The 25554-nt window shown below is 39.3% G+C and overlaps 1 protein-coding gene across 4 annotated transcripts in view; it reads right to left on the reverse strand.

The window, feature by feature from the left end:
* The window catches only part of CRPPA (CDP-L-ribitol pyrophosphorylase A), a 51240-nt gene that overhangs the window by 25076 nt on the left and 610 nt on the right, over positions 1–25554 (reverse strand). For 3 of the 4 annotated variants that reach the window (XR_014517707.1, XM_083468374.1, XM_083468373.1), the window contains exons 2-5: positions 18161–18440; positions 7854–8003; positions 6152–6256; positions 4060–4105 (exon numbers count right to left, since the gene is read on the reverse strand). Coding sequence is in view for 3 of the 4 variants with exons in the window: in XM_083468374.1 (XP_083324500.1) it covers positions 4060–4105; positions 6152–6256; positions 7854–8003; positions 18161–18440 (581 nt within the window). In the remaining variant the exon portion in view is untranslated. Of the gene's footprint in view, positions 1–4059; positions 4106–6151; positions 6257–7853; positions 8004–18160; positions 18441–25368; positions 25527–25554 lie in introns of those variants that run through there. The other variant, XM_083468375.1, reaches the window with a different exon arrangement.

A 25554-nucleotide genomic window follows, 5' to 3' on the forward strand; every position in this document is an offset into this window, starting at 1 on the left:
GTCATATCTTAATTGTGATTTGATCAATCACACTGGGAAACAACAAGGTATTATTTGCATTTATTTGCAGTTTACTGCTGCTCAAATGTCTAGGGAAATATTACTGAATAACAACTTAATGTTTGCACGGCGCTTTCAGATGGTCATAGTACTTCATATTCTGTATCTTACTGTAATCCTTATAACCACTACCATGTATAATTATCCCCATATTATGAGTAGCTGAGGGGAAATTTGGCTCCCTTAAGACCACCTAGTGGCTTTATGGCAGAGACAAGATTCAACCCAGTGATTTCCTGGGTCATAGCTCAGATTCACAGGAATGGGGAGCCTGTGACCTTCCAAATGTTGCAGGACTACAACTCCCACCAGCCCCAGCCAGCATGGCCAATGGTCAAGAAGAAGAAGAGTTTGGATTTGATATCCCGCTTTATCACTACCCGAAGGAGTCTCAAAGCGGCTAACATTCTCCTTTCCCTTCCTCCCCCACAACAAACACTCTGTGAGGTGAGTGGGACTGAGAGACTTCAAAGAAGTGTGACTAGCCCAAGGTCACCCAGCAGCTGCATGTGGAGGAGCGGAGACACGAACCCGGTTCCCCAGATTATGAGTCTACCACTCTTAACCACTACACCACACTGGCTGGTCAAGGACGACTGGCATTATAGTCCAGGGACTTCTGGAGGGCCACCGGTTTCCCATCCCTGCTATGATAACTCTCCCTAATCCTGGCTCACCAAGAGGAATGGGAAAGAAATTTGATTCAGTTTGCATTTAAAGCCAAGCCTACCAAATATGCGAACTGAAACATAGCTATCCTTCAAATTGCACACTCACAAAATTTTGCAGTGCCATTCTCCAGCCAGTTACTTGTAAGACTCTAACTTGCTTAGCTTCCCATTAGGTACCATTGGACAGCTCTTATCTTCTAATAATGGATGTACTTAAACCAAGTTAATGTTTAAAAATTTTATCCACTGTACTGCTATACAAAATAGTCTTAGATGATTATAAAACTGATCAGCTACTATATTATGCAAAATAAGAGGCCATTAAATCACAAAGTTAATATGATCATACTTCTATAAAGATAATGTTAACCTCACCTCTCCTAACTGCACCTCCCTTTTTACATTGGATTCCCACATCCTCACTTTTTACATGATTGAAACAAGCTGGGTTTAAACACATGGATATGTCACATTAGCATGGCCCTGGTGTGACATATATGGCATTCTCCTAGTGGTCTCTTATCCAAGTTCTGGCCAAGTTGTGGAGAGCCAAATCTCATCCCCTTTCATTATACTTGATCATACAGTCTGTAAGATAAGATGTATAGTTTGGCTATGTACAATCCTAATTCTATAGGAGAAGCTCACAACCACTGATTCAATCAATAAAACAGTGGAATGCATTTGCATTAATATAGCCTACAGAAATGGGTCAACTTCAAACACTTGCATACCATTGTAAAATCCCATTCCTAAATATATTACATGGAAAGAAGCCCCATTGTGGTCAATTTATATTTAGGGTTGGCATGTAACATTGCTGCTGTGCAAATATTTACATTTTCATAATTCTCATCAAGGGTTCAGTGAGACTGCAGCTGGGTTAGTTACTGAAGTTGTCACACCTACTGATTTATACACAGCAGCTATACTACCTAAGTACAGTCATTTCTAAGACAGTTGCCATTATGTGAAATGTCACCTAAGGAACTATAATAAGTATAGGCATATGCTCGGAAGAACTGAGGAAAGGTGGCTTGAGACGTATACAAATTCCCTTTTATACTGTGTACAAATTCCCCTATACACACAAATCTGGAATAATTCAAGCAACCTAGGGAATATGCTATATTAATCTCATCTGTTACTTTATGTGCATTGAAGTCATTCACATAATTTCAAAGGGTGCTCTCCTACGATGCTCTACTCAGTGTAGACCAACTGCAATTAAGTGACTTAAGTTAGCATATAATTTCTCAGCAATTAAAAATATATTTAAATGTCATTAACTTCCATAAGATGTTCAGAGAAAACTGAACATTAAACAGCTGGATAACTTTGTTGGAAATATTTGTAGAACAAAAAAAGAAGAAGAATTTGTATTCAAAATTCAATAGTCTTAATAGTCAAGTACCTTTGTGTGAAGACATCGTAGATTACTGACTGGTATAACATTTATAGTACAGAAGCAGAAAAATCTGAGTGACTTAAGAAAATATTTTATAGAGTCATTATTTGAACAGAATGTACTACCCAATTGTACCAAAAGAAGAAGGTAAAGAAGAAAATAGAAAACATAAGATGTGTCTGGATATTTTTAGTTTCTACTGAAGTGACTAGTAGAGTATGTGCCAAGAAATGCTCATTGTAGAGAATAAGAAAATCCATATCGCTTCAGACTGGTTTGTTTATGTAAATTAAATTCAGTTTTTTTAGTCTTGGCATTGTTAACCAGTTTAAAAACTTGTTAGTCTGAGCTTGCACAGCAGCTGTGGGTGGGCGAAACAAGTCTGCACAACAAATACAATGTTGCATTGCTTACAGAATATCCCTAAATACATAGGTAAACATACAAGATGAAGTATGGTTTTAGCTCATTGTAACTAGTTCCGTATTTATTTGTAAATCAGTCCTTGACATAGGAAATCCCCATATTTAAGCAGCTACAATTGTTTTAGATACCTAAGTGCACCAGAAATCACACTTTCCTGTGACTCTTCTAAATGAACAAATATATACAAAATGAGGAGCCAGGATCCAATTTCGCTTCTACTTTTAAGTGAAGTTTGAGTATCTCCTTCACACAGATGATTAACTTTCAATGACGGCCATTCAACTGAAAACCAGAGTAGTAGACTTAAAATTTAAACCACTTGAAGAATCAGGTCCAAATGTTTTCAGAATGCAAATAAAAGGCCGCAGTGTGGCAGAACCATAGTGGATCCACTGACTAATGGCTCCCAGGGCTGGTTTCCCTATGCAGGGAGAGGGAATTGCACAGAACAAGTCCCTACAGACACTGCAGATGAGAAAGCAGCTCAGTCAGGCTCAGTTGGTTCTCTTCCACTGTTTCTCTAAGAAGCTACACTGATTACTATCACCATATCCTATGAGGAACAGCAGCAGCTTGTCAGGAGTTTGGAGACAGAAAGAGAGATCTCTTTCTATCCAAACCAGTCAGCTAGGGCTTCTTCCTCTTCTTCCTCCTCCTGGCTGCAGACCTTTGTGACTCTTAGACCAGCTCCACAGCACTGCCCCCTGGGAAGTTACTGAATTTTGAACCTAGATTCTCCTACTTGGCTTGCCTTGATTCTCCACGTGGACTGACATCCTGCTTTGACTTTAGCAAGCTGTGTGCTGTATGTAGTCTAACACCCCAAAGACAGGTCCCTCCAAGAGATGGAGCTGGCAATACAGTGCTAGATGGGATTTGATGAGTTGGGACTTGCTGCCAAAGCAGTCGGAATCAAAGCCCTAATGTTGCAGATCTGTCTCAAATAAATGTGGAGTGCAACACTAAATGAGATGTGAGAATCTGTCATGGTGAAGTGTGAAGGTGCAAGGTGCTGGCAAGGTGAATGTTTACATTTCTCACTAAGAAAGAATCTGTAAAGGCACTTTTACAGCCTTGAAACAGAAGCCAATACAAGTTGAATCTGTGAAGCAGCAACCATGATGTGTAGTGTCACTAGCCATATGGATCTTTCACATTGCATCTCTCTGCTGGTGCAATGCCCATCCACAGAACAAAGTCCTCACTAATGTCTTGATTATGTACTTCCTGAAGTTCTGTTTTCCCCTTGGATAAGCTTTCATTTTGGTTGAAAGGTCAGCATTGTCTGACTTGAATCAGAGACAGTGCCCAAGGCCTATTTTCCATTTGCCTGGTTCCTTTATGCAACTTTACATGATTAAAGGAATAAGCTAAAGCTATTTATGTGGTTTTATTATTTTACCAGTCAACTTTAATTTCTAGTGTTTTCACACACAAAATGTGGTTTCATCTTGGTGACTATATGAACTGGCAGACTCAAGGACAAGCACATACCCTTAATTAAAGAATCAGCTGCATACAGATCTCGCTTGTAGGTCACCTAAAGGACAGATAAACCTAATTAGTTCTTCCACAAGTTTTTAATAACACACACACACACACACACACACACACACACACACACACACAGTACCTAAAGACCATTTTCCACACTGAAAGACTGCCAACACATAATATTGTCATTTTATTATTGTTGTTATTTTTAGTAGTCTTCCATCTCAAGGCTACGTACAAAGCACAATGGATGAACAAAAAATCAGTTAAAACACACGCAAACACAAAATATGATTTTAAAAAACACACAGAATGTATGCATAAGGCAGAGACCTATTCATTCAGCTGGGAAAGCTTGTTGGGAGAAAAAGGTCTTCAGTTATTCCCAGAAAGTGCAGATAGTGGGTACCTGTTGTGTCTTGACAGGAATGTTGTTCCACAGAACAGGGACAGCCACACTGAAAGCTCTGCTCCAAGTTACTGTATTATATTTAATTATATCTTAATTATATCTAAATTATATTTAAAAAGCACTAGAAGCCATGAGAAAAAATGTAAATCAGAAGATCTTCCAAATCTGTATTTGTATTAAGCTTTAAAATCTGTTCAGTATTAATTTTATCATTCTTTTAAAAAATGGCTACATTTGGTTTACCCACATATGTCTACCATATTCTTTCTAAGAGTGTTCACCTTTATTCTGTTTTAGTGAAATAGTAAATTTACCATTTGCATATCTTCATGTCAAGAAGTTCATCTAAATTACTATGATAATTATATTGCTTCCCTTACTATGATAATTACATTATTTCCCAAAATCTAGAGTTAACATCTTTCATTTTTAAAAAACAACAATCCTCTTTCTGTAATACTCTGAATGTATTACTAGCTCTGATCTAAAAAGTACTTTGGAGCAGGAGTGTTCTTTGAACAAGACACCTCACAGAGGAGAGCTCTTATGTCAGTTTTGGTAGTGAAACGAATAGGTTGCTCTGAAGCTCACGTGCTTAAAACTGATGCCAGAAAATAAAGAGAAATTACCAAAACAGATTTTATTTTGTGTGTGTGTGTGTGTAGTAACAAATGTCTTATATAAACTGAATATACTGCATGGTGATAAAGAATGATATATAAAACAGTTGCTACAGTATGATTTTAGCATAGACATAATAACAAAAATGTGGAAGGATAAGTCCTAGAAATTCCTTTAACACAAGATGTATACACTATTTTTAAAATTTAAAAAATGTATCTCCATTCATTTATAATTATGTCACATACTTTAATAATATTGTAGTAATCCTTGTTTTTTTAGAGATTAGGGGACAATCCATATCCCCCTACATGGTGGCAAGTGCAGGAGGTGGTGGAGGGAGAAGCCTGTGTCAGCCTAGAGCTGAAGCTGCAACTGGGCCTGAAATAGAACCAAGGCGATCATAGGATGCAGTGAGAGTGGCTTGGGATCCAACAATACTTGGCTGGCCCAGCCCTAGCCCCTCCAGGAAACTGGTTTCGGGCTGCTGTTGACACTTCTGTCCATCCACACATTCAGCAGGTGAAGTGGAGTAGCACATGGACAGAATGACATGCCAGGAAGCTCTATTACCTCTATTCAACATATTAAAATATATATGTTTGATGTATTTGATATAAACACATCAAAATGTGTTGTTTATATAATAGAATATTATATAAAAGAATATTTGGAGAGTATCGTTCTGTATGAGCTAAAAGAGAAGTCTACCAAAGTTGAGCCATTTCCATAAACTTCCTTTCTTGAATCCTGCCTAGATACTTCAAACCAGAGGAGAATGGGTTTTCCTAAGAAAAGCTGGATCAGGCTGATGAGACAGGCATCTCAATGAACAACCTGCATCTCAATTCTACATTGCAGAAGATTTATTACATTCATCTGTGGCAGTGAAAAGCGAGTTGGGCATCTTAAAAGTTCCAACATGGATATACAGCTTGTTACAATTAAATTGCATTCATGGTTTGTAGCATTTGAGCAGTATTTTTCAGAAGTGCAATAATGTAACTATCATCAACTTTCCAAAGCTTCCCATTTACTAAAGAAAAATGTTGCTCCTACCTTCCATAAGTCAGGGGGCCCTTCAATAAGTTTCGCATTTGTTTTGTTGTATTTTAGTGCCAGATGCAAACATTCTGTTCCATAATCCAGGTCATAGTCACTGCACTGTAGACAATGTTGAAACAAAAATCATTGTAGCCTACAGAATTTATATACAACATGGCATTTTAAATTACTGTTTCTCAAGCTTTACAAATATACAAAGTCGCAATTGTGTACAGATTGACTGAGCACCCTAGTCCAGGTGCAGTCAATGTTTGGCTAACAGACCTATATCAGTTGCATTTGTGTGATGAAATGTTACTGCCAACATCAGGTTGTGCCACCATGGTAATCACTGCAGAGGTCCAAATAAGCCATCCTGATCCATATAATTTTTTGCTTTATACTGTTATATGCCACATCAGAAGATGATAGCAGTTGCTCAGCTAACAGTATCAATACTGAGATTATCATATCTGTTTCAAATTTGGCCTACATTGCAAGCACACACCATAAACGTTCTACTGTGCTGGCACAGCTGTAACTGTACTTCTCCTAAACATGTATTTTCTAGTATAATGCCTCACAGCAACAGGACAGTGACCTAACATTATGTAACTTTGCCAATTTACTCTCAATAAACTGAAAGTGTTATGTCAAGAAAGGGCTAGATTATTTCCTGAGCCAAGATCTTCTGTAATTCTGTCCTTTGTTAACTGTGCCAGTGGAGAATTGTCAGAGTGCTGTTAAAGCCCTTTCAATTCTGACTATACTATGTAAGCACACTATAGCTCCTAAAATGGTAGAATCCCTCCTGTAATGCATCTGAGACATTCTGGAATACTTCAAAGCAATGCAAATTCACCAGTCACAATTAGTAGCTTTCCCTCTACACATTCTTAAGTACGGTGGGGGGGGGGAGTGAAAAACAGAAAAGCAACAGGAAAATGAGCTGTCCATAAATTCCTCAAAATGTTTGTTAAGATCAAAATAACTAGCAAAATTTAAATCAGTATGAGGTAGATTGAGATGGTGAGCAGTTGTTAAGTTTACCTGGAACAAATACAGAATTTCAATACCTCTTTTTTTTTAGTGACAACAGTAAGTACTGGTTTTCAGGAGTAAGAGAGGGCCAGTATTTTTAAAACTATTTTAAAGGCAGGTGGAATGGGTCCCCCTTTCAGTCCCTCTTTCAGATGGCAATTCCATCATGGGCAAATTTCCAGAAGCCACCTGCCAGTGGGGTGTGTGGGCAGAGGTAAAACTGGTCAGAGCCTTGGCTGTGACTTTTATCATTGTGCAATAAGCTGTATTCCAGCCATGCACAAGTCTGAAGTTTCTATGCACCCACATAGGGTGGTTTCAGGTTTCACCTTCCCCGATCAAAACAAAGAGAAGACACACTTAGTAGAACAAGCATTTGTCCATTTTGACTGCAGAATCAACTACACAGACCGGTGTAGGCTGTACACACCCAACACATAAACCTTTACATCCATTTTGTGTGGATATTTGTGTGGAAGTTTAGTATATGTAACATAACATAATTATACAAAATGCTACCATTTGGTGGCAAAAAAACCAAAAATATAATTTATTAAAATGAATATTTACTAAGTCACTCCCCAAATAACACATGCAAGTCAGTTGCCTCTTACAGTATGGGGGTGGGGGGTTGAGGAGAAGAGTAAGTTTCTTTTTTAATTGCCAAAATTCTTACCTGATGATATGCTTGATGGATTATATCAAATAAGAATGCCTGAGGCATTTCACTTGCTCTGTACTTGGCACGATCTAGTGAATGGTCTAAACATCCGTCAGCAGAGGAAGCAATAACAGTGGAGACAAGAGGACAGATTGCTCCTGCTGCCTTGGGAACCAAGAAAAAAAAGGGAGGTTAAACACAGATTTACATGTTTACCTTAGTTAATCTCTGCTTAAAGAACAAGTCCAAGCAAATTTAATATTGTGACTTCCACATACACTGTTGGCCTGATCCAGACAGACATTGAATTCTTCCTGATATATTGCACATCCTATTCTGCATGATGTCGATGAAAGTTGAGCCTCATACTATGGGAATAGACAGCTGCATGCATTATTTTTATCCTGTTGTAGCAAACAGTGAAAATTAACACTAAAACCTTTCCCAAAAATGTTTAGCACCAATCTTTCATATTTGTGAAAAACTATCTAAAGCACACACATACCTATTGTATTTTCAGAATCTTCTATTTATGGGAGGCAAAAAACTTACTTCATTATGGAGGCTGAAAAACCAACTGACAAATTATTTTGACTGTTCTGAAATATGGAATGAGTGTAACCATACCATGGTGGATAAATGGCAAAGTATTAATGTGACCACTTCACCAAACCCAGATCTATATTTGAAACCATAACCATGGGCATGTGGAGAAACAATCAGATGACCCAAGCAATCAAATTAAATATGACTCAGACTCTAGCGGCATTTTTAAAAATAATAATAATAATTTTTCCAAATTATTACAAATCAAACCAAATTACTTTAATTTAATTCAATTTCATAAACATGGTTTCTGAATTTCTGCTGTGTTGCCTTCATAGGCTTATAAATATCTTAGTTTAAAACGTTTATGGTAAGTAGTGAATGAATTCGTAGGACAAGCAATCAGGTAAGAGTTATGACACAATAGACTAAATTTAGCCAACAATTCTACAACACTACACTGGAATATGTAATGCGTGATTAAGTATTTTGAACTTTAGGCAGAGACCACTTCCAAGCAACAGTCTTTACATCTGTCTCTTGCTCAATAAACATTGATAATTCAACTTTGACAGAATTAGTTTCATTTTGTCCATCCTCTCTCTCACACACACCATTTGGTGAATCGTCAGAGCCTCCTGGCTATTCACCCAATTGGTCTTATTTTCAGTTCTCAATTTTCTTCTGATTGGCTTCAAGTGCCAGCAGTAATCATGGAGATAGTCAGGACTTATGCTTAGGAAAATAAGCATGTCTTAGTTGGGATCCTGTCCTCTACTGCAGCAGAGAAGAAATTGAGATGCGGCAGTTGTCTAGGACTGACTGTTGACAACAATGGTAGCATTATAATACACTTCCTCACTTACAGGCGTAACATTACACCACTGAAGGAAACGGGAGCGTTGCCTGAGAAAGCACACAATACTGATTAAGCTCTGCTCTTCCCTTGCCATTCCCTATTCCACCCACTTTTTGTCCCTTGTACTGGTGCCAACGGAAAGGGCAGCAGTGATGTGATATATTGAGACTGAAATCTATCCCAGTGTATCTTCAGGCTGAGCAAATGCACAGGAACTTAGAAGAGAGCCTCTCCCTGCCCAGGAGGCATAAATAAACTCAGGGATAGTATTGCTCTGTAAATGAATATGATTAATGTCTTCACATCCTAATTAATCAAACTCTTTCCACATATTACTGCACAGAAAATATTATTTTACACCATTGAAACAACTTCCATTAGTGGGCATTCAAAACCACATGTATTTTCTAAACTAAAGTAGAAGAATTACCTGTGTATTTATGTTTTTAACAGGTAGAAACATGTACTTCTATTCAGACATCTGCGCTCCCACCAATTATATCTCTAGTAATCAACATGCTTCAGCCACATACTGTAATTACCACTTCTGTTAGCAGAACTGTCTTAAAAGAATACTTACCCTAAATTTACAGAATACCACCTTCAAAGATAAAGCAACCACCAGCAATTATGAGATTAAAATATTTCAACTATTTCCAAAAAATATTTTGTTGTATATTTGAACATTAAACTGATACTGTATTAAGCTACTCTTTAGCATTAAACTGATACTGTATTAAGCTACTCTTTTAGCATTAAACTGATTTTAGAAAAACTATTCTAATTTAGTAGCCAACAAAATCCAAGATTACTTCACAGCAACTTAATCACCAAAACTTATGACAACATTCATCTACCTGTTATTGATGCTTTTGTTATGCTCTTTTGTAAGACCTCAAACCCATCCCATCTTCAAGTAAATGTCAGGGATGCCAAAAAAATTTGTCCACACCTGGCTTGGAAAGAAGCTTCTAGGGTTCTTAAAAACCCACCTCCCCACAATTCTTCTCCAGCTCATTTCAGTAGTCAGTTGCACAGCTTCTCCCCATCCCCAGTTTTACTAACTGGAAAGTCACACAAGAACTCAGGGATTGATAAACAGTGCAGCGTTGACTTGATCAATTTAAGAAATTGAGATTTGGCTTTAGTGCATCCAGGAGTTCCCCTGGCAAGCGAGGGAAAGATTGACAACCTATCCTTGACATGGGAAAGAGAGGTTCACAAAGGACCTACAAATACTCCTTTACTGGCCTTTACAAACTAATGTTCAAGAAGGACTAAAAGACAAAATGACAGTGTGGAGACAAAAACTGAGCTGTCTTTCCGGTAACAATACTTTGTGCTTGCTTGGAGTCCAATGTGGCTGGCATGAAGATTCTGGCCCAGGATTTGTCTGTCTATCTTGTACAGTGGTACCTCAGGTTACAGACTCCGCTAACCCAGAAATATTACCTCAGGTTAAGAACTTTGCTTCAGGATGAGAACAGAAATCATGCTCCGGTGGCACAGTGGCAGCAGGAGGCCCCATTAGCTAAAGTGGTGCTTCAGGTTAAGAACAGTTTCAGGTTAAGAACAGACCTCTGGAACGAATTAAGTACTTTACCCGAGGTACCACTGTACTGTAAAAAGGTAAATTTGTGGGCGATAAATAAATACTCCATGGTATTCGATTGAGACGACAAAACAGGCCTAGACAGAATGGTTACACACTAGAGTGGTTTTGGAATGTTAAAAAAGACAGTACAACCCAGAGTCTTAAATTCCTTAATTTGTAATGCTGAGAATGAACTGTTGAACCTGTGTAAACTACTCTGTGAAAACGGAAAATGATGTCATGAGTCACTGAAGAGAACATTTAACATAATTTTGAATTAAAGAGAAGAGGGCAAATTAGATCCTTAAGGCTGTTTACCCAGCTGGAAGGGGCCAGTTGTAGAACTTGTTGGAATAAGGTCAGCAGGAAGGAAGTTTTAATCTGTTTATTCCGAAATGCAAAATGAATAGATAATCAGAAGCTTAAAGCAAACTTTGAATCAATGACCTGACACCTGACACCATGGTGCATATTAAGCAGACTTCAAAAACAAAGGTTTAATGTACACAATGTATATTTATAATGCATAATTACAAAATTGGATGTCTACTAAGTAGTAATTTCTATTGAATTCAGTGGGACTTACTCTCAGGTGGGTGGGGTTAGAATTGCAGTCTTTGTTTCAAAATTTCTTCCTTTACACAGTTTCTACTATGTTTCTGAAAATCCTAATCCTAATTTCCAGTTAAAACTGCTTTTCTCTTGGCCGTAAATTTACAGTTATGCATAAAAAGTTCACACACATGCGCCTGCTTCAACTGAGCACAGGCCAAAGTGCATTACGGCACTTAGCATATGGTGATGGCAATGGAGAAAGCTTGCTTCTCCGTCATCACTGTGTCCACAGTAGTTGTCCAGCAGAGCTCTTCCAAGTGGTGAATGGGCTTGTGCCATATGACCAAGAGAGCATTGCTATGACACCCTTTAAGCAGCCTTGTGTATACTTGCAAGGCACTTTAGGCTAGGGGCAAAATCACTCAGATTTGGACAGTCAGATACCACAGATACCAGTTAGAGCAAGTCCAATGGAAGTGTCCAGAACCCTGCCTGTTCTATCTCTACTGGATCATTTTGATTATCGTGGTCTGAGGATGTGGACCAGTGCTTAGAGAAGTGCAGCTAATCACCTAATCCCTTGCCCCTTGCCCACACTGGCTTCTTGGAGCTAGCGGAAGGGGATTTGCTGGGTAGTGAATGATTAATGCTTCGTTGTAGGAAGGGAAGCAAAAGGAATCACTATCCAACAGGAAGTCTAGGGCTTGAGCTGGAAACTTCATGACTGAAGGCTGGAGTTCAGCCCAGAACTGAAGGGATGTCAACCTCTGTAGTTTGCACCTCTGGATTAGCAAGGTACATATACTAGAAGCCTGACCACCTGCCATAGTGTGGTCAACAAAGCTGTTCTGCCTGCTTCAATTTTCTGGCTTTAGTTCAAGCCCTCTCTCTCACTCTGTTACTTTCCAAATGTGGATTTAAGTGTAGGACGCAAAAAAAATAATTGTCCCTTTCTTTAAAATTCTTAAATTGTTTTTATTTTTTAAACTACAAAGGGCTATTCACTTGTTATTTCTATCAAAGACACCTCTAATTTCTTGAAATGTCCTGATTCTGTCAAGATACTCTAGAAAAATTACAATCAAATCCTAAATTTAAAAAACATTCATTTTAAGGAACAGTAATTATTTCTTTAGAAACAGTGGTTTTCTTAAGCTACATAACTTTATTTCTAAAGATCTTTTCATAATAGATAAGAATTCCTATTCCTATCAAAAACAGATACACAAGCAAACTGGATTCTAGTCAGTAGCTGCATTATTTCCTGAGGATTCAAGGTTCCCAACTTTCTACTGTATTCAGTCTAAATTAACCAATGTTTCCTTTTGGTTTTTACAGCCTAATTTTACCCAGCAAAATCCTTTCATGCACAAAGAAGCATTGTTGAATTTTTTTCTACAGTAACAAGTTTCGGAAACACAAGTCTCCTTAAATACTACCTGCTCCACTGATTCATAAACCTGTTAAAAAGGTGAAAGTACGGAATAAAAATAGGTTTCAGTTCATAAAGTCCATTAGGAAGGGTTTCATTATCTTTTAAAAAGAAACATCTAGGAATTTCGAAGTTGTAAAGGTTTAGAACTCTACAATGAGTATCATTACTGTGTTCTCTGTGCACAATAAGTTATTGGGGAGGGGAGAGTCCAAGTACAAGAAATATTTCTTAGAACATTGGATTTGTCATAATTTAAAAACAGTACCACTTAAAACTGTTTTTCTGCAGCCTCATTTGAGGTAGTCATAATTTTATAGCTGAATGGTGTATAGTGTCCCACAAGTTATGAATCACTGGGAGAGTCCTTTAGACTGCCTTGGGGGAAATAATATTTCACTAATGAGCACTATAATGAAATATCTAAAATTTGAAGGAAGCCAGGAATAGGATCCAGAGGCTGTACCAGACCTCCTCCATCTCCACAGCTTGTTGGCTTCTTGCCCAACAACAAAGGAAGTCAAGAGAATCAAAACATTACTAGAAGGTTCAAAGCATACCTGAAAATTTAAACACCGAATAACATATACTGCACGAGAAGGATTGCATGAGATCAGTGAGCTTTGGGGAGCAATAGAGCACTCAAGGATTTTGCAGGGGCCCACTTCTGCTATGTCAAACAAAACCAAGCCAGAGCAATTTTGCTGTCTCTCTTGCAACTGGTGAAGAAAGAAGGACAGCTTTCCTTAAGTTTTCAATACTGCACAAGAACATTTGCTGCATTTTCTATCCGATAACAAGTTGCTGCAGGTATGTGCAAGCACAGTAGCTCATTTTGTGATAGCACTAAGGCAAATTAGAAATCAGAAGAAAGGCACATGCCTTAAGGATGTTGATCATTTAAGTTACAAAGTTGCACTTCTCAATGAAATGACATGCACTAATTGCATTAGGAATGTTTTCAACTAGTCCCTGGAGCGTCCATGTATGGCTTGGAGAGGGGGGCGGTGCAAGCCATGAAGCAGCTTAAGAAAAAAGAAGCACAGCAGAAAACCTTGCTTCTAAGGAACCTTCAGTCATACAAATAGTATCCAAAAGAACAATGAAATTCACCCACAAGCAATTTTTTAAAAACCCTTCACTGATAGCGTATATTAAGTGGTGTTCTTGAAGTCAACCCAGTAGCAAATAGTCCTCGGAGCACTAACTTTCTGAAAAACAGTAACAGGCATAACAACCAGAAAATGCTGGCTCTTATAGAGTTCATCTAGTTATTATTCTACATGTTCAGCAAAATGAAGTAGTAGAGTGAACTCTACCATGTCAAGGTTGTTGTGTTTTTAATCTCTCCAAATAGAAAAGGAAGGGAGAAGAACAACCTCATAGATTCTTTTTTACTTTAAGCGAGTGGTTTGTGTATTTCACAGAGGTGATTTTTTTATTTTTATGAAATGCCCCCGTCTGTAGCCTGAAACAGTGTACCACCCTAGGACAACCATGATCTAAAGCTAGGGCCCCCAACATGGCAGCCATTGGGTTATTTGATTGCCTGTTTAGGGGATGTTGATTGCTTTTTTAGTCTGTTTTGTTTCTGGGGAGTTGTAGAGGGTTCTGAGCATCACCAGGAAACTAGTATTTTGTGAGACCCATGACAGTTTCTTATGGTGGTAACCATCAAAGTAGTTCTGCTAGCACAAGGATTCTGCTTGCGTAACAGAACTTTCCCTCCTCCCCTTTCCCCATGTGCAAATCTGGGGGGAAACCCCAGAACAGATTTAGATGGGCACAGGGAGAGGAGAAAGAGGTGAAGTTCTGTTTCACAGCCAAAGTCCATGCCCTAGCAGAACTACTTTGTTGGACACCACCCTAAGATTTCTAAACATGCCCTTGGGCTCAAAAAGGTTGAGTATATATCTGATCTAGAGCTTGTTCCAGGGAATAGAGCATTTTATAAACAACTGATAGAAGGGATGACAGAATGGCCATCTTTCACTAGAATGCTATATAGTGGTAACTGTCCCACAGACTCAGTGGACAACTGCTCAATTTCCCCCCCACATTTGTCTGCTGCAACCAACATACAGCATTCCTAATTAGGGGATGAAAAATGTCTTCACAAGCTTAGTAAGCATTCTCAGAAACTTCATCCTAAACATATGCACAAGGGTATCTTTATGTGAGGTTGACAAAGCCTCTCCTTTTCTTTAATGCAGCACTTATGCAATTGTTCTGGTGTTCTATTGTAATTGCAGGTGCAGCTGGTTTTGAAACAGTGTCTCCAAACTATGTGTCATCTTACATGTCAGTCACCTATACAGCCAAAATCAGATATCCAACAACAAAATTTCATTCTGAAGTATAACAAAATCTATACACATAAATTTCTTATTGTGCTGCTCTAGGAGCAGCTGTATAGTTAAAACAGCTGTTTCAGAATTCCATTCATAATAAAATCAAGATGATTCATCCTATCACTATGCAACTTGGCATAGCGAATCTACCTGGCAAAGGGTTTAAGCTAGCCACATTACCAAAAAGAAAGAAAGGGGGGAAAGCGAAAAAAGGAAAATGACTGAATTAAAGCAGTTAATTTTTTATCATTGAAGTGCAGGGGGATTCCGTGTTTTCTACAATTTTTGGGTACCTTCCATTTTTCCTTTTTAGTTTAAATTATGTAAAAGAAAAGAGATACTACAGGGGTAAGTTAAGTGTAAGTTAATTCAGTACATGCTCATTGCCAGATTGATGTTGCCTAGGTAAAGTTGGCCACCTCATGAGAAGAGAAGACTCCCTGGAAAAGACCCTGATGTTGGGAAAGATGGAGGGCACAAGGAGAAGGGGACGACAGAGGACGAGATGGTTGGACAGTGTTCTCGAAGCTACCAGCATGAGTTTGACCAAACTGCGGGAAGCAGTGGAAGACAGGAGTGCCTGGCGTGCTCTGGTCCATGGGGTCACGAAGAGTCGGACACGACTAAACAACAACAACAAAGGTAAAGTTGGGTCCCTCCTCTGCCCTCTGAAAAAAGGTAATCATCAGGCTAAAAGGCTGAACAAAAGTCAGGAGGTAGGTAACATTACTGCTGTGTCTGTTTTTATATGTGAAACACTGCTGGATGCATGTGAGCACCTTAGAGTGCTGTTGTGTGTTTGCCTGTGTGTGCAAGGATGTGCAATGGCTTCACTTGATTTGCAGTTTCTGGCTCAGCTTAGCTTCCTTGAGTGACCTGTTTTACACCTCTTTGTCACATTCTCTCAATTTGCAATCTTTGATAACTGCAGCAGACTACATTCTAGGGCTGCAATAGACATTCTGTCTCACATTCCACTCCCATAACATGAGGATAACAACAGATTACAGTGTATGCCAAGCACACTTCTTAAACTACTAGATATACCTGGAAGATAATAAAAACTAGGAGAAATACTCTTAGAGGACTGATGTAGAGATTACTACTATAAATAAATAAATATTTTCAACATGTCAAATCACAGTATAAATGTTAATGAATATAGAGCCACAATTAAGTTAGATTTTGATGGATGCCTCCCTCCAAGGAGATCTATGTCATTCAATAAATTTCCTTTAAGAAATACAATGAAATATAAAATCAAGAAAACTTGGGGCTAAGATGCTTACAAAAGCATTCATCAAAAGCATGGAAGTTATGGGCATGGCAATTCCATTCCATGTAAGGCCAATATATACTATATACTGTGCAATGGAGCTTCCATTTATCTATGTGATCCTTCAGTCCAAATTCTGTAATCCTGCAGTTTGGCAACTCTGAAGGTGATTTTTCTAGCCCTGGAATACACATACACCTGGTCTAAGTAAAAGTACACAGGCACTGAACACAAACACAACAACATCCTGAATTCTCACTCAACAGAAGCTAGATTCTACACCTGGGTATTCTGGCAGTCAACTCTTTTCAAACTAATCACATTGTTATATCCCTAATCAATATTTATTTTCAAAATGTACTATTTCAAATTTAACACTAAAGGTTTATTTGAAAGCATAAAGAAGCATCAGTCTCATCTTTCAATTGGCTGCCTGTTTCATGTGAAATACAAATCCAAAAAACAATCAGGAAAATTCTAACTTTTGAAAACGTGAAAGTTTTTGAGTCACTTTTTACTTATAAACAGCAATAATTGTAAGGAAAGAATCAGACTTAATTCAATACTTGTAATTATAGAGACTCTGTCTCTCAATTCTATCTTTCAAGCTGGACTGACAAGTTCAATTTAAAGAAAACATGCTGCAAGCATTTTTCTTTGTGGTGCAGTTTAAATTGTTGGCAATAAAAAACTCGCTAGGGGCTTTGGAATGCTGCCTTCTTCTGTTTCCACTACTTTCCACAACTTGTATTGGCAACAAAAATAGTGGTTTTTAGAAATGTAAAATTTTAATTATAAATTGCTTCAAAACATAAATGGAATCTAATTGGTTACAAAATTATATTCTAACATTATCAGGAGATTGTTTCATATAATTAATTTATTAAGGCCTAATTTGGAAGTTCTGGAAAGTTGCACATTTTGAATCCTTCAGGCAAATAACAAACTGATTAGTAAATGTAATAAAGTAATTTATTCCACTGACAAGTGGAATTAAGGAGTGCAATATCCTACTTGATCAATTGCCATTTTAAGAACATTAAAACTTCATACAATTATGCTATCTTTATGGTATGCAGAACTTGAACTCTAAATTAGCATCATCTTCCTTGCATGAGTGATTTAGTATGAAGTTTCAGACAGGTTGGTGTTTTTTTTTATGAAAAAGAAAGGAAAGAAAACCAGGAAGTCTCTACACACACAATGTAAGAGGAAATCATTATTTTTCATAGAAATTTAAATAAGTGTTAAATGTTCTTTAACTCATTTTAGGATATCTTGGAATGCTTAATTTCCAGAGTCTTTCTCTGCATGGATCAGCATAACCAGATCACTGTAGTCCATGCATTGGTAAACTCAAGGTTGGGTTACTGTAATGTGCTCTATGCCCTTTAGCCTAGTCTGGAAGTTCTAGCTAGTACAGTAGGCAGGAGCTAGGCTGCTGGTGAGGTCAGATGGTAAAAGCATATGACATCTCTCCTAGAAAATATATACTTGCTGTCTCTATCCTACCTATCCTATCCTACCATGCCAGGTTCAAGATACTGAAAACCCTTAAAAACTTGGGTCCAGAATACCTTATGAAGTGCCTGAGCCCTTATATCACAGTCTGATCACTGAGATCATCCAAACTCAAGAGCACTGTTAGTTGTCTCTGTGTTACCACCTACTATCTCAGCATTAGAGTTCTGTGATTTTACAGTACTTACCCCATGCTCTTTGGCAGCCATAACTACTTTTAAAAGTATGTCCTCCTCAACAAATGGTCTCACGGCATCATGGATTATTATTACTTCTGGTTTCTGAAGTGGTGAACTGAGAAGGTGACTCTCTGCAAATTTTTTCAATCCATTGAAGATCGATCTATGACGAGTCATTCCACCTTCGGCTACTGTTGTTCGTTTGTGACCGTATTTTTTTATAATAGACTTCATTACTTCAACGTTCTCCGGAGACACCACCACAACAATATCAGATATCCAGCTGATTCTATAAGGCATTGAATAAAATTATTTAATGCACGTGTCTAAATATTTGAGTATTTTTTTTCTAAATATGTTTAAAAAAAGTATCTTTCAGAGTTTCTTTAATTTTACTTGTTTGCTATTTAGGAACACTAGCAAAAAAAAGCAAGACACAATTCACATGTTCAGAACAATGGTGAACTACCGTATGTTTTACCCAACAGAAACTTCTACATTAGATCTTCGAATCATACGTAAATCTTCTCATTTACTCAACTGAATAACCAACTTTGTGACCAGAATTTACTCACAACTGTAATTATTTGTTAAGACACAAAATATTCTTAGACATATACTATTTACTAGAGGCATAAGAAGATTCTCTCCTATTATGACTGGGGATAGCGTATGGCCTTAGGGAAACCTGTAGTGAATTTGCCAACTATGGCCCCATCTGCATTATACATTTAAAGCAGTATCATACCACTTTAAATATTTAAATCCTTGAACGATTTAATCAACGGTATCTCCAAAAAGTTTTAGACATCACTGGGGCAGATAAGTGAACTAATGCCAGTGTACTGGAAGAAACAAAGATCACCAGTGTCAAAGCAATGATTCTTCAACATCAACTTAGTTGGACTGGTCATGTTGTTCGGATGCCTGATTACTGTCTTCCTAAGCAACTACTCTATTCCCAACTTAAGAATGGAAAGCGTAATGCTGGTGGTCAGCAAAAGAGGTTTAAAGACTCTCTCAAGGCAAATCTAAAAAAATATATAGTACAGTGGTACCTCGGGTTACATACGGTTCAGGTTACAAACGCTTCAGGTTACAGACTCCACTAACCCAGAAATAGTACCTCGGGTTAAGAACTTTGCTTCAGGATGAGAACAGAATTTGTTTTCCAGCGGCGCAGCAGCAGCAGGAGGCCCCATTAGCTAAAGTGGTCTTCAGGTTAAGAACGGACCTCCGGAATGAATTAAGTACTTAACCTGAGGTACCACTGTACTGTTTAAACACCAACAATTGGGAAACACTGGCCTGTGAGTGTTCCAATTGGAGAACAGCCCTTACCAAAGCTGTTGTGAACCTTGAAGATGCACGAACTCAGGGTGATAAGGAGAAATGAGCTAAGAGGAAGGCACATTTGGCAAACCCTCACCGTGATCAACTCCCACCCAGAAAACTATGTCCCCACTGTGGAAGGATGTGTGGATCCAGAATTGGCCTCCACAGTCACTTACAGACTCAGTGTTAAGACTGTTTTTATGAAAGACAATCTTACACGGCTACGAGTGATCACCAAAGAAGAATGAGATATCACTTTATATAGCCATAGCTTTCCCCCCAACAATTCTGGGAACTTAATGTTTGCTACGGGTACTAAGAGGTGTTAGGAGACCCCTATTTCCCTCACACAGCAACAGCTCCCAGGGTGATTTAACAATTAATCCTTCTCCCCAGTGAGTTTGCCTTAGTGGAAAGTGTTTTCATTCAGAGAACCCAGTTTCTGCAGAAATCTCCTGCCAGTGCCATAACCCATGCTGTTCCAGAGGGTACCCAACCCTCAGAAACATATTTTTAGGAAGCCTTAGGTGGGTAAAGGGGATTGGTGAAAACTGGGACCATGCATGAGCTGAAATACTTTTCACCAAGGTAAAACCACCACTGTATAGAGCTGAACTTCTAAGTACAGTAGATGTTATTTCTACCAAAATGCAAGCTCAAAAATTACACTAAAAGAGAATATTTATTTTTAAAAGTTACTTAGTTTTCCTTTAAAATGTATCAAAACCTTTGCATGTTTTCAGATTGCATTCTATTATGAAACAGAAGCTAGATAGAATGTTTTATATTAAGGGGTGATAATTAAGCTTTGGAAAGCAGGTCAAAAGGCAGAGTATAGCACAAAAAATAGTTTTATTTTTATTTTTTAACCCAGTACAGTACTACTCAGTGCTCGCTTCACTTATGAAATAGACGGAAGAATACAGTGTGTGGTGCTCATGAAAGAATTCATGAACTAGTTTTATCAAGACGATGAAGCAGATAACTTCATTCAAAGAAGCAAAAAGTAATAGATGGAATCAATTTCTGTCTTTTAGCAGACTTCATCAAGACGTAGATCCAAATATATCACAAAGCTAATCATGGGTCATAACTCCTTGCAAAGAAAAAAAGATTCTGGAACATAATGGAACTTGCAACTTTGTGCTAAAATGTTTTCCAGATGTCTCTTATTTTAGAAGACGCCAGCTCTCAGAAAAGGTACATCACTTGGTACCCTTTCAGGGGTGGTGGGATATTTGATCTTTCCAGCTAAAGACACCTTTTTAAATTTGACCAGGGACTAGATGGTGCCTGTTTGGGGCAATATGCCATCAAAGAGCTATTGAAAAGGGAAGAAAGTCTGCAATTATAAGATATTGGAAAGCAAGGAAGCCACAAATGATTGGAGTGGGGGGTCTTTTCATATGTTTTCTAAGAAGGGTACTAGCTGCTGATGAGTCCCAGAGATTGAGGCAGGAGCCAATTAAATTGTTAGCATGACACTGTATAAAGTGCTGCCAAAGCTCAAAGCAAGACACAGTAATCCTCTGGCATCTGTAAAGAATGAAAGCAACCCACCCAGGATGGGGTCAGAGAAGGCTTCTTGGAAAGAGCCAATACAGATGGAAAGAGAGAAGGGACATGCAGGGTGGCACAAGTGGGGGGCTAAGACAGCTAAGAATGAATGAGCATAAGTTAGGGTGCCAAAACAATGCTCATTCATCATGCCAAGGTTTGCATAAATACCAACATATGCAGAAATTAATGATAATGGAATATTAGTCAGTGTTAACTACACACACTGGTTTTTCCACCACTACCACCACAGGGTTTTGTTGGAGAGAATGGTGATAAATCTATTCCTCTGGCACCATTGGCATGTAATAGGGAACACTTGCAGGGGTTCATCAGTCAGTGTAAACCAAAATGTTGATTTTGTGTGGGTGACAGCATCACTCCGCTCCCTTCTAAAAACTGTATTTTTAACTCAGCTTCTGTGCTGTATATTTTGTATCTTTAAACAAATTCACATGCAAGTACTCTCTTCTGCCCAAGTGTGAAGGCTTTCTGGAACAGAAAAACACTCCACTCCTGAACTCAGACACCTCTTTACTGATTCACATAAACAGCCATTGTATTAGAAACAATCTCCAGAGCTAAGCCCTGGGAATTTCTGACTCTGTATTCCCATTGCCCACCTTAACACACTGTTTGAAAATCTGCTGAGTACAACCATTCTTCATATATCCAAGTCATTTTCCTTTCTGCACATTTGCACATGGCAAAAAGGTCACTGACCGAATCATTCTTCACAGGCAAACACAGGGTAGTGGTGTGCAAAATTACAATTTATGCACCTGCCAAACTATTAAGACAACACATTCAGTCTATGAGGAACAACAAAAGCAAAGAAGGGCAAGCCACAAAGGGTGGTAAGCAACACAAATGGGCCAAAACAGGGGCAGAAAGAATGTTATTAAAAATGACAAGATTGAATTCAACAGATGGGGTAGTAAGCATGCACGTTGTTTCAAAACACAATAAACTTAACCTAAGTCAATGTTATTTCAGGCTCGGTCCTGGAATCTATTTTCAGCATGCAGGGCCTGAGTCACATATAAACCAGTTCATTTCCAACATTCCAACGGACTCTCATGCAGAATGTTCAACCTTTTCAAACTCAGAAGCTCCATTAGCCCATACATGCAGTACAGCACTGATCCTTAATTTACCTCCATATGCAAGTAATGCTGTAATGCCACTGGGCTGATCCACCTTAGGTCAGGATACAATCCAGCTTTGAGTCCTGACCAGCTAGTGAAAGACTATTGCCCTTTGGGCTGGGTGTTCATCAGTATGCAGATGATACCCAGCTCTACCTCTCTTTTAAATCAGAACCAGTGAAGGTGGTGAAGGTCCTGTGTGAGTGTCTGGAGGCGGTTGGAGGATGGATGGCGGCTAACAGATTGAGGTTGAATCCTGACAAGACAGAAGTACTGTTTTGGGGGGACAGGAGGCAAGCAGGTGTGGAGGATTCCCTGGTCCTGAATGGGGTAACTGTGCCCCTGAAGGACCAGGTGCGCAGCCTGGGAGTCATTTTGGACTCACAGCTGTCCATGGAGGCACAGGTCAAATCTGTGTCCAGGGCAGCTGTTTACCAGCTCCATCTGGTACGTAGGCTGAGACCCTATCTGCCTGCGGACTGTCTCGCCAGCGTGGTGCATGCTCTGGTTATCTCCCGCTTGGACTACTGCAATGCGCTCTACGTGGGGCTACCTTTGAAGGTGACTCGGAAACTACAACTAATCTAGAATGCGGCAGCTAGACTGGTGACTGGGGGCGGCCGCCGAGACCATATAACACCGGTCTTGAAAGACCTACATTCGCTCCCAGTACGTTTCCGAGCACAATTCAAAGTGTTGGTGCTGACCTTTAAAGCCCTAAACGGCCTCGGTCCAGTATACCTGAAGGAGCGTCTCCACCCCCATCGTTCTGCCTGGACGCTGAGGTCCAGCACCGAGGGCCTTCTGGCGGTTCCCTCATTGCGAGAAGCAAAGCTACAGGGAACCAGGCAGAGGGCCTTCTCGGTAGTGGCGCCCGCCCTGTGGAACACCCTCCCACGAGATGTCAAAGCGATAAACAACTACCTGACATTCAGAAGACATCTTAAGGCAGCCCTGTTCAGGGAAGTTTTTAACGTGTGATATTTTAGTGTATTTTTTGTTTCTATGGAAGCCGCCCAGAGTGGCTGGGGAGGCCTAGCCAGATGGGCGGGGTATAAATAATAAATTATTATTATTATATTATTATTATTATTATATTATTATTATTATTATTGCCCTAGTGGGGCTAAGAACCCTGGGCTGGATTATGCAGATAAAGAGAAAAGCTACGGTATACAAAACAGGGGCAGGCTTGATTCTCAATGGAATACTCTAGAGTCTAGAGTACAGGCGACCCCTTACCTATGCAGGGGTTATGATCCTGGGCCCCACAAGCGTAAGTAAAATTGCATAAAGTGCAGAGCACCCTCTAAAAAGTCTCTAAACGTCTATTTTTTTCTGCTCTCCAGTTCCCTCTCTAACCCAGACCAAAATATCTAGAGTTGAAGCTCTGGGACCAGCTGGAGTTTGGAGGACTCACAGGAAAGTGGCAGCAGTGGCTGATGCTGTGCTACCCCACATGTCATCTATTAGGTAAACAAAACCCCACTGTGCCACAGGTCTCTTTCGGTCTTCCTCTGCCCTCTTCAGGTTCTGGGGAGGGTCTCCTTGTAAGCTGCGAGGACTCTCCAACTCTCTCCCACAACTTCCTGGTACAGTATGATTCTATTTATTTATTTATTTATTTATTTATTTATTTCCCAGCACCATGCAAGCAGAACACAGGTACCGTAAGTGGGGAGATGCCTGTAAGTAATCAGTGCCAGGGAACAGATTTAATGCCAATCACAATAATGTATCCAAGTGATACCCTCCTATTTTATCTATTCACCCATGGCAGTCCAAATTTTATGGTATCCATAACTGAAAGCAGTACTGCCCCATGACTGTATGGCTCCCTGTTTGTACCAACTAGGTATAGGTTTTGACATCAGCATTTCTGACAGTTCGGAAAAATGACAGTTGGAGGAGCTGGAGCAATAAAGGCCTGCCATGAATCGCTGGGAAATACAGGATGGGGATGGTAGCTATTCCAAAATATTAACTATGGAGTTAAAGAGCACAACAGCATGGAGTCTATTCTTTGTGGGCTCTGACAGTGTCTCTCCAACTTTTCAGGCAGACCTCTTTTTCCAGCCATACCAGGACTTGACAGGGAGAAGGACTTGGGACCCAGTGCATGCAAAAAATGTGATCTACCAAAGAGCTATGGCCCCATTCATCACATTATTTACGTGCTTACAATTACTGATGTAGGGGTTTCAGCACCGTATTTTCCCCACATAATTTTTTTCCATTTCATAATTTCATTAGTAAATAGATGTCAACTACAAGTAAATATTAGGCAATGCCACTAGCTTCATTTACTAAACACAGTTATGCCAAATTAGATTACTGCCTAGGACATCATAAAAATTTCCAGCGTAAATTACTCTAATTCCAATTCATTTTTTTTAATTTAAAAAAAAATACCACATCACTTGCAATTTTTCTTTTCTTCCCATCAAGCCTACATCTTTAGAATTTGGAATTACCTGGAATATGAAATGACCTGGGATATAGACAGCTACATACCCAAGATCATTTACAGATCAAACCTGTGAATACTTTGAAAAATCCCACTCATTTCAAGCAGCTTAGGTGTACCCAGCTGCCTAGGATCAAATTCCAAAGCTGCAGTTCAAAACACAGTAAGAGCTTCCCTGAACTTAGTGGGACCTCCAAGTCAACATGTACCATGTACGCCACCTTGAGCTCCTTAGAAAAAAGGTGGGGTGTATGTGTAAAAGATAAATAAGTACATCACATGCTTAAGCTTCCATTAGTGATCACGAGCACTCAGAACTGCAAATACTTTTTACTAGCTGAGGCTCCATAGGACAAGGGGTCCGAGTAGGTGGGGCTTGCCTTTGAACATCTCCCTCATCTTAGCAATAAAGCCCTGGAATCAAGGCTACAAAACTCCTAGTGTTTAATCAGAATAAACACCCCTGTATTCAGCAGGTAAGTAAGCACGATTCTGAAAGCGAATCCTCGTGAAATCAATAGGTCTTTTCAAGTGTGCACATAATACAGAGCTGAATTTGATTTCCTTCCTCCCCCTCCTTTAAAAATGTTTATAAGTAGATAAAATTGTAAGCTTCCAGGCAGAGCTGCGTCTTCTTCAAAATCTCAGCTGCGTGAAGTGAGTCATGATTATGACCCGCATTTTTGGCAAGAACCCTTATTGGGACCGACCCCAACGTTGCCCAAATGCGATATTTTTGCGGGGGGGGGCGGGTTTCCCTCATACACCCACACTGCTTCCTTTGCGTTTTATACATTGACAGTTATTATTTCTCTCGGAAGGCGGGGGGGGGGGCTGAGGTAAGCGCGCCATGCCTGTCAGCCCTGGAGAGCGTGTGCGCATGCGTGGGTGAAGGA

The sequence above is a fragment of the Podarcis liolepis genome, assembly GCF_965112155.1.
Source record: "Podarcis liolepis genome assembly, chromosome: 12".
In the NCBI taxonomy this organism is placed as follows: domain Eukaryota; kingdom Metazoa; phylum Chordata; class Lepidosauria; order Squamata; family Lacertidae; genus Podarcis; species Podarcis liolepis.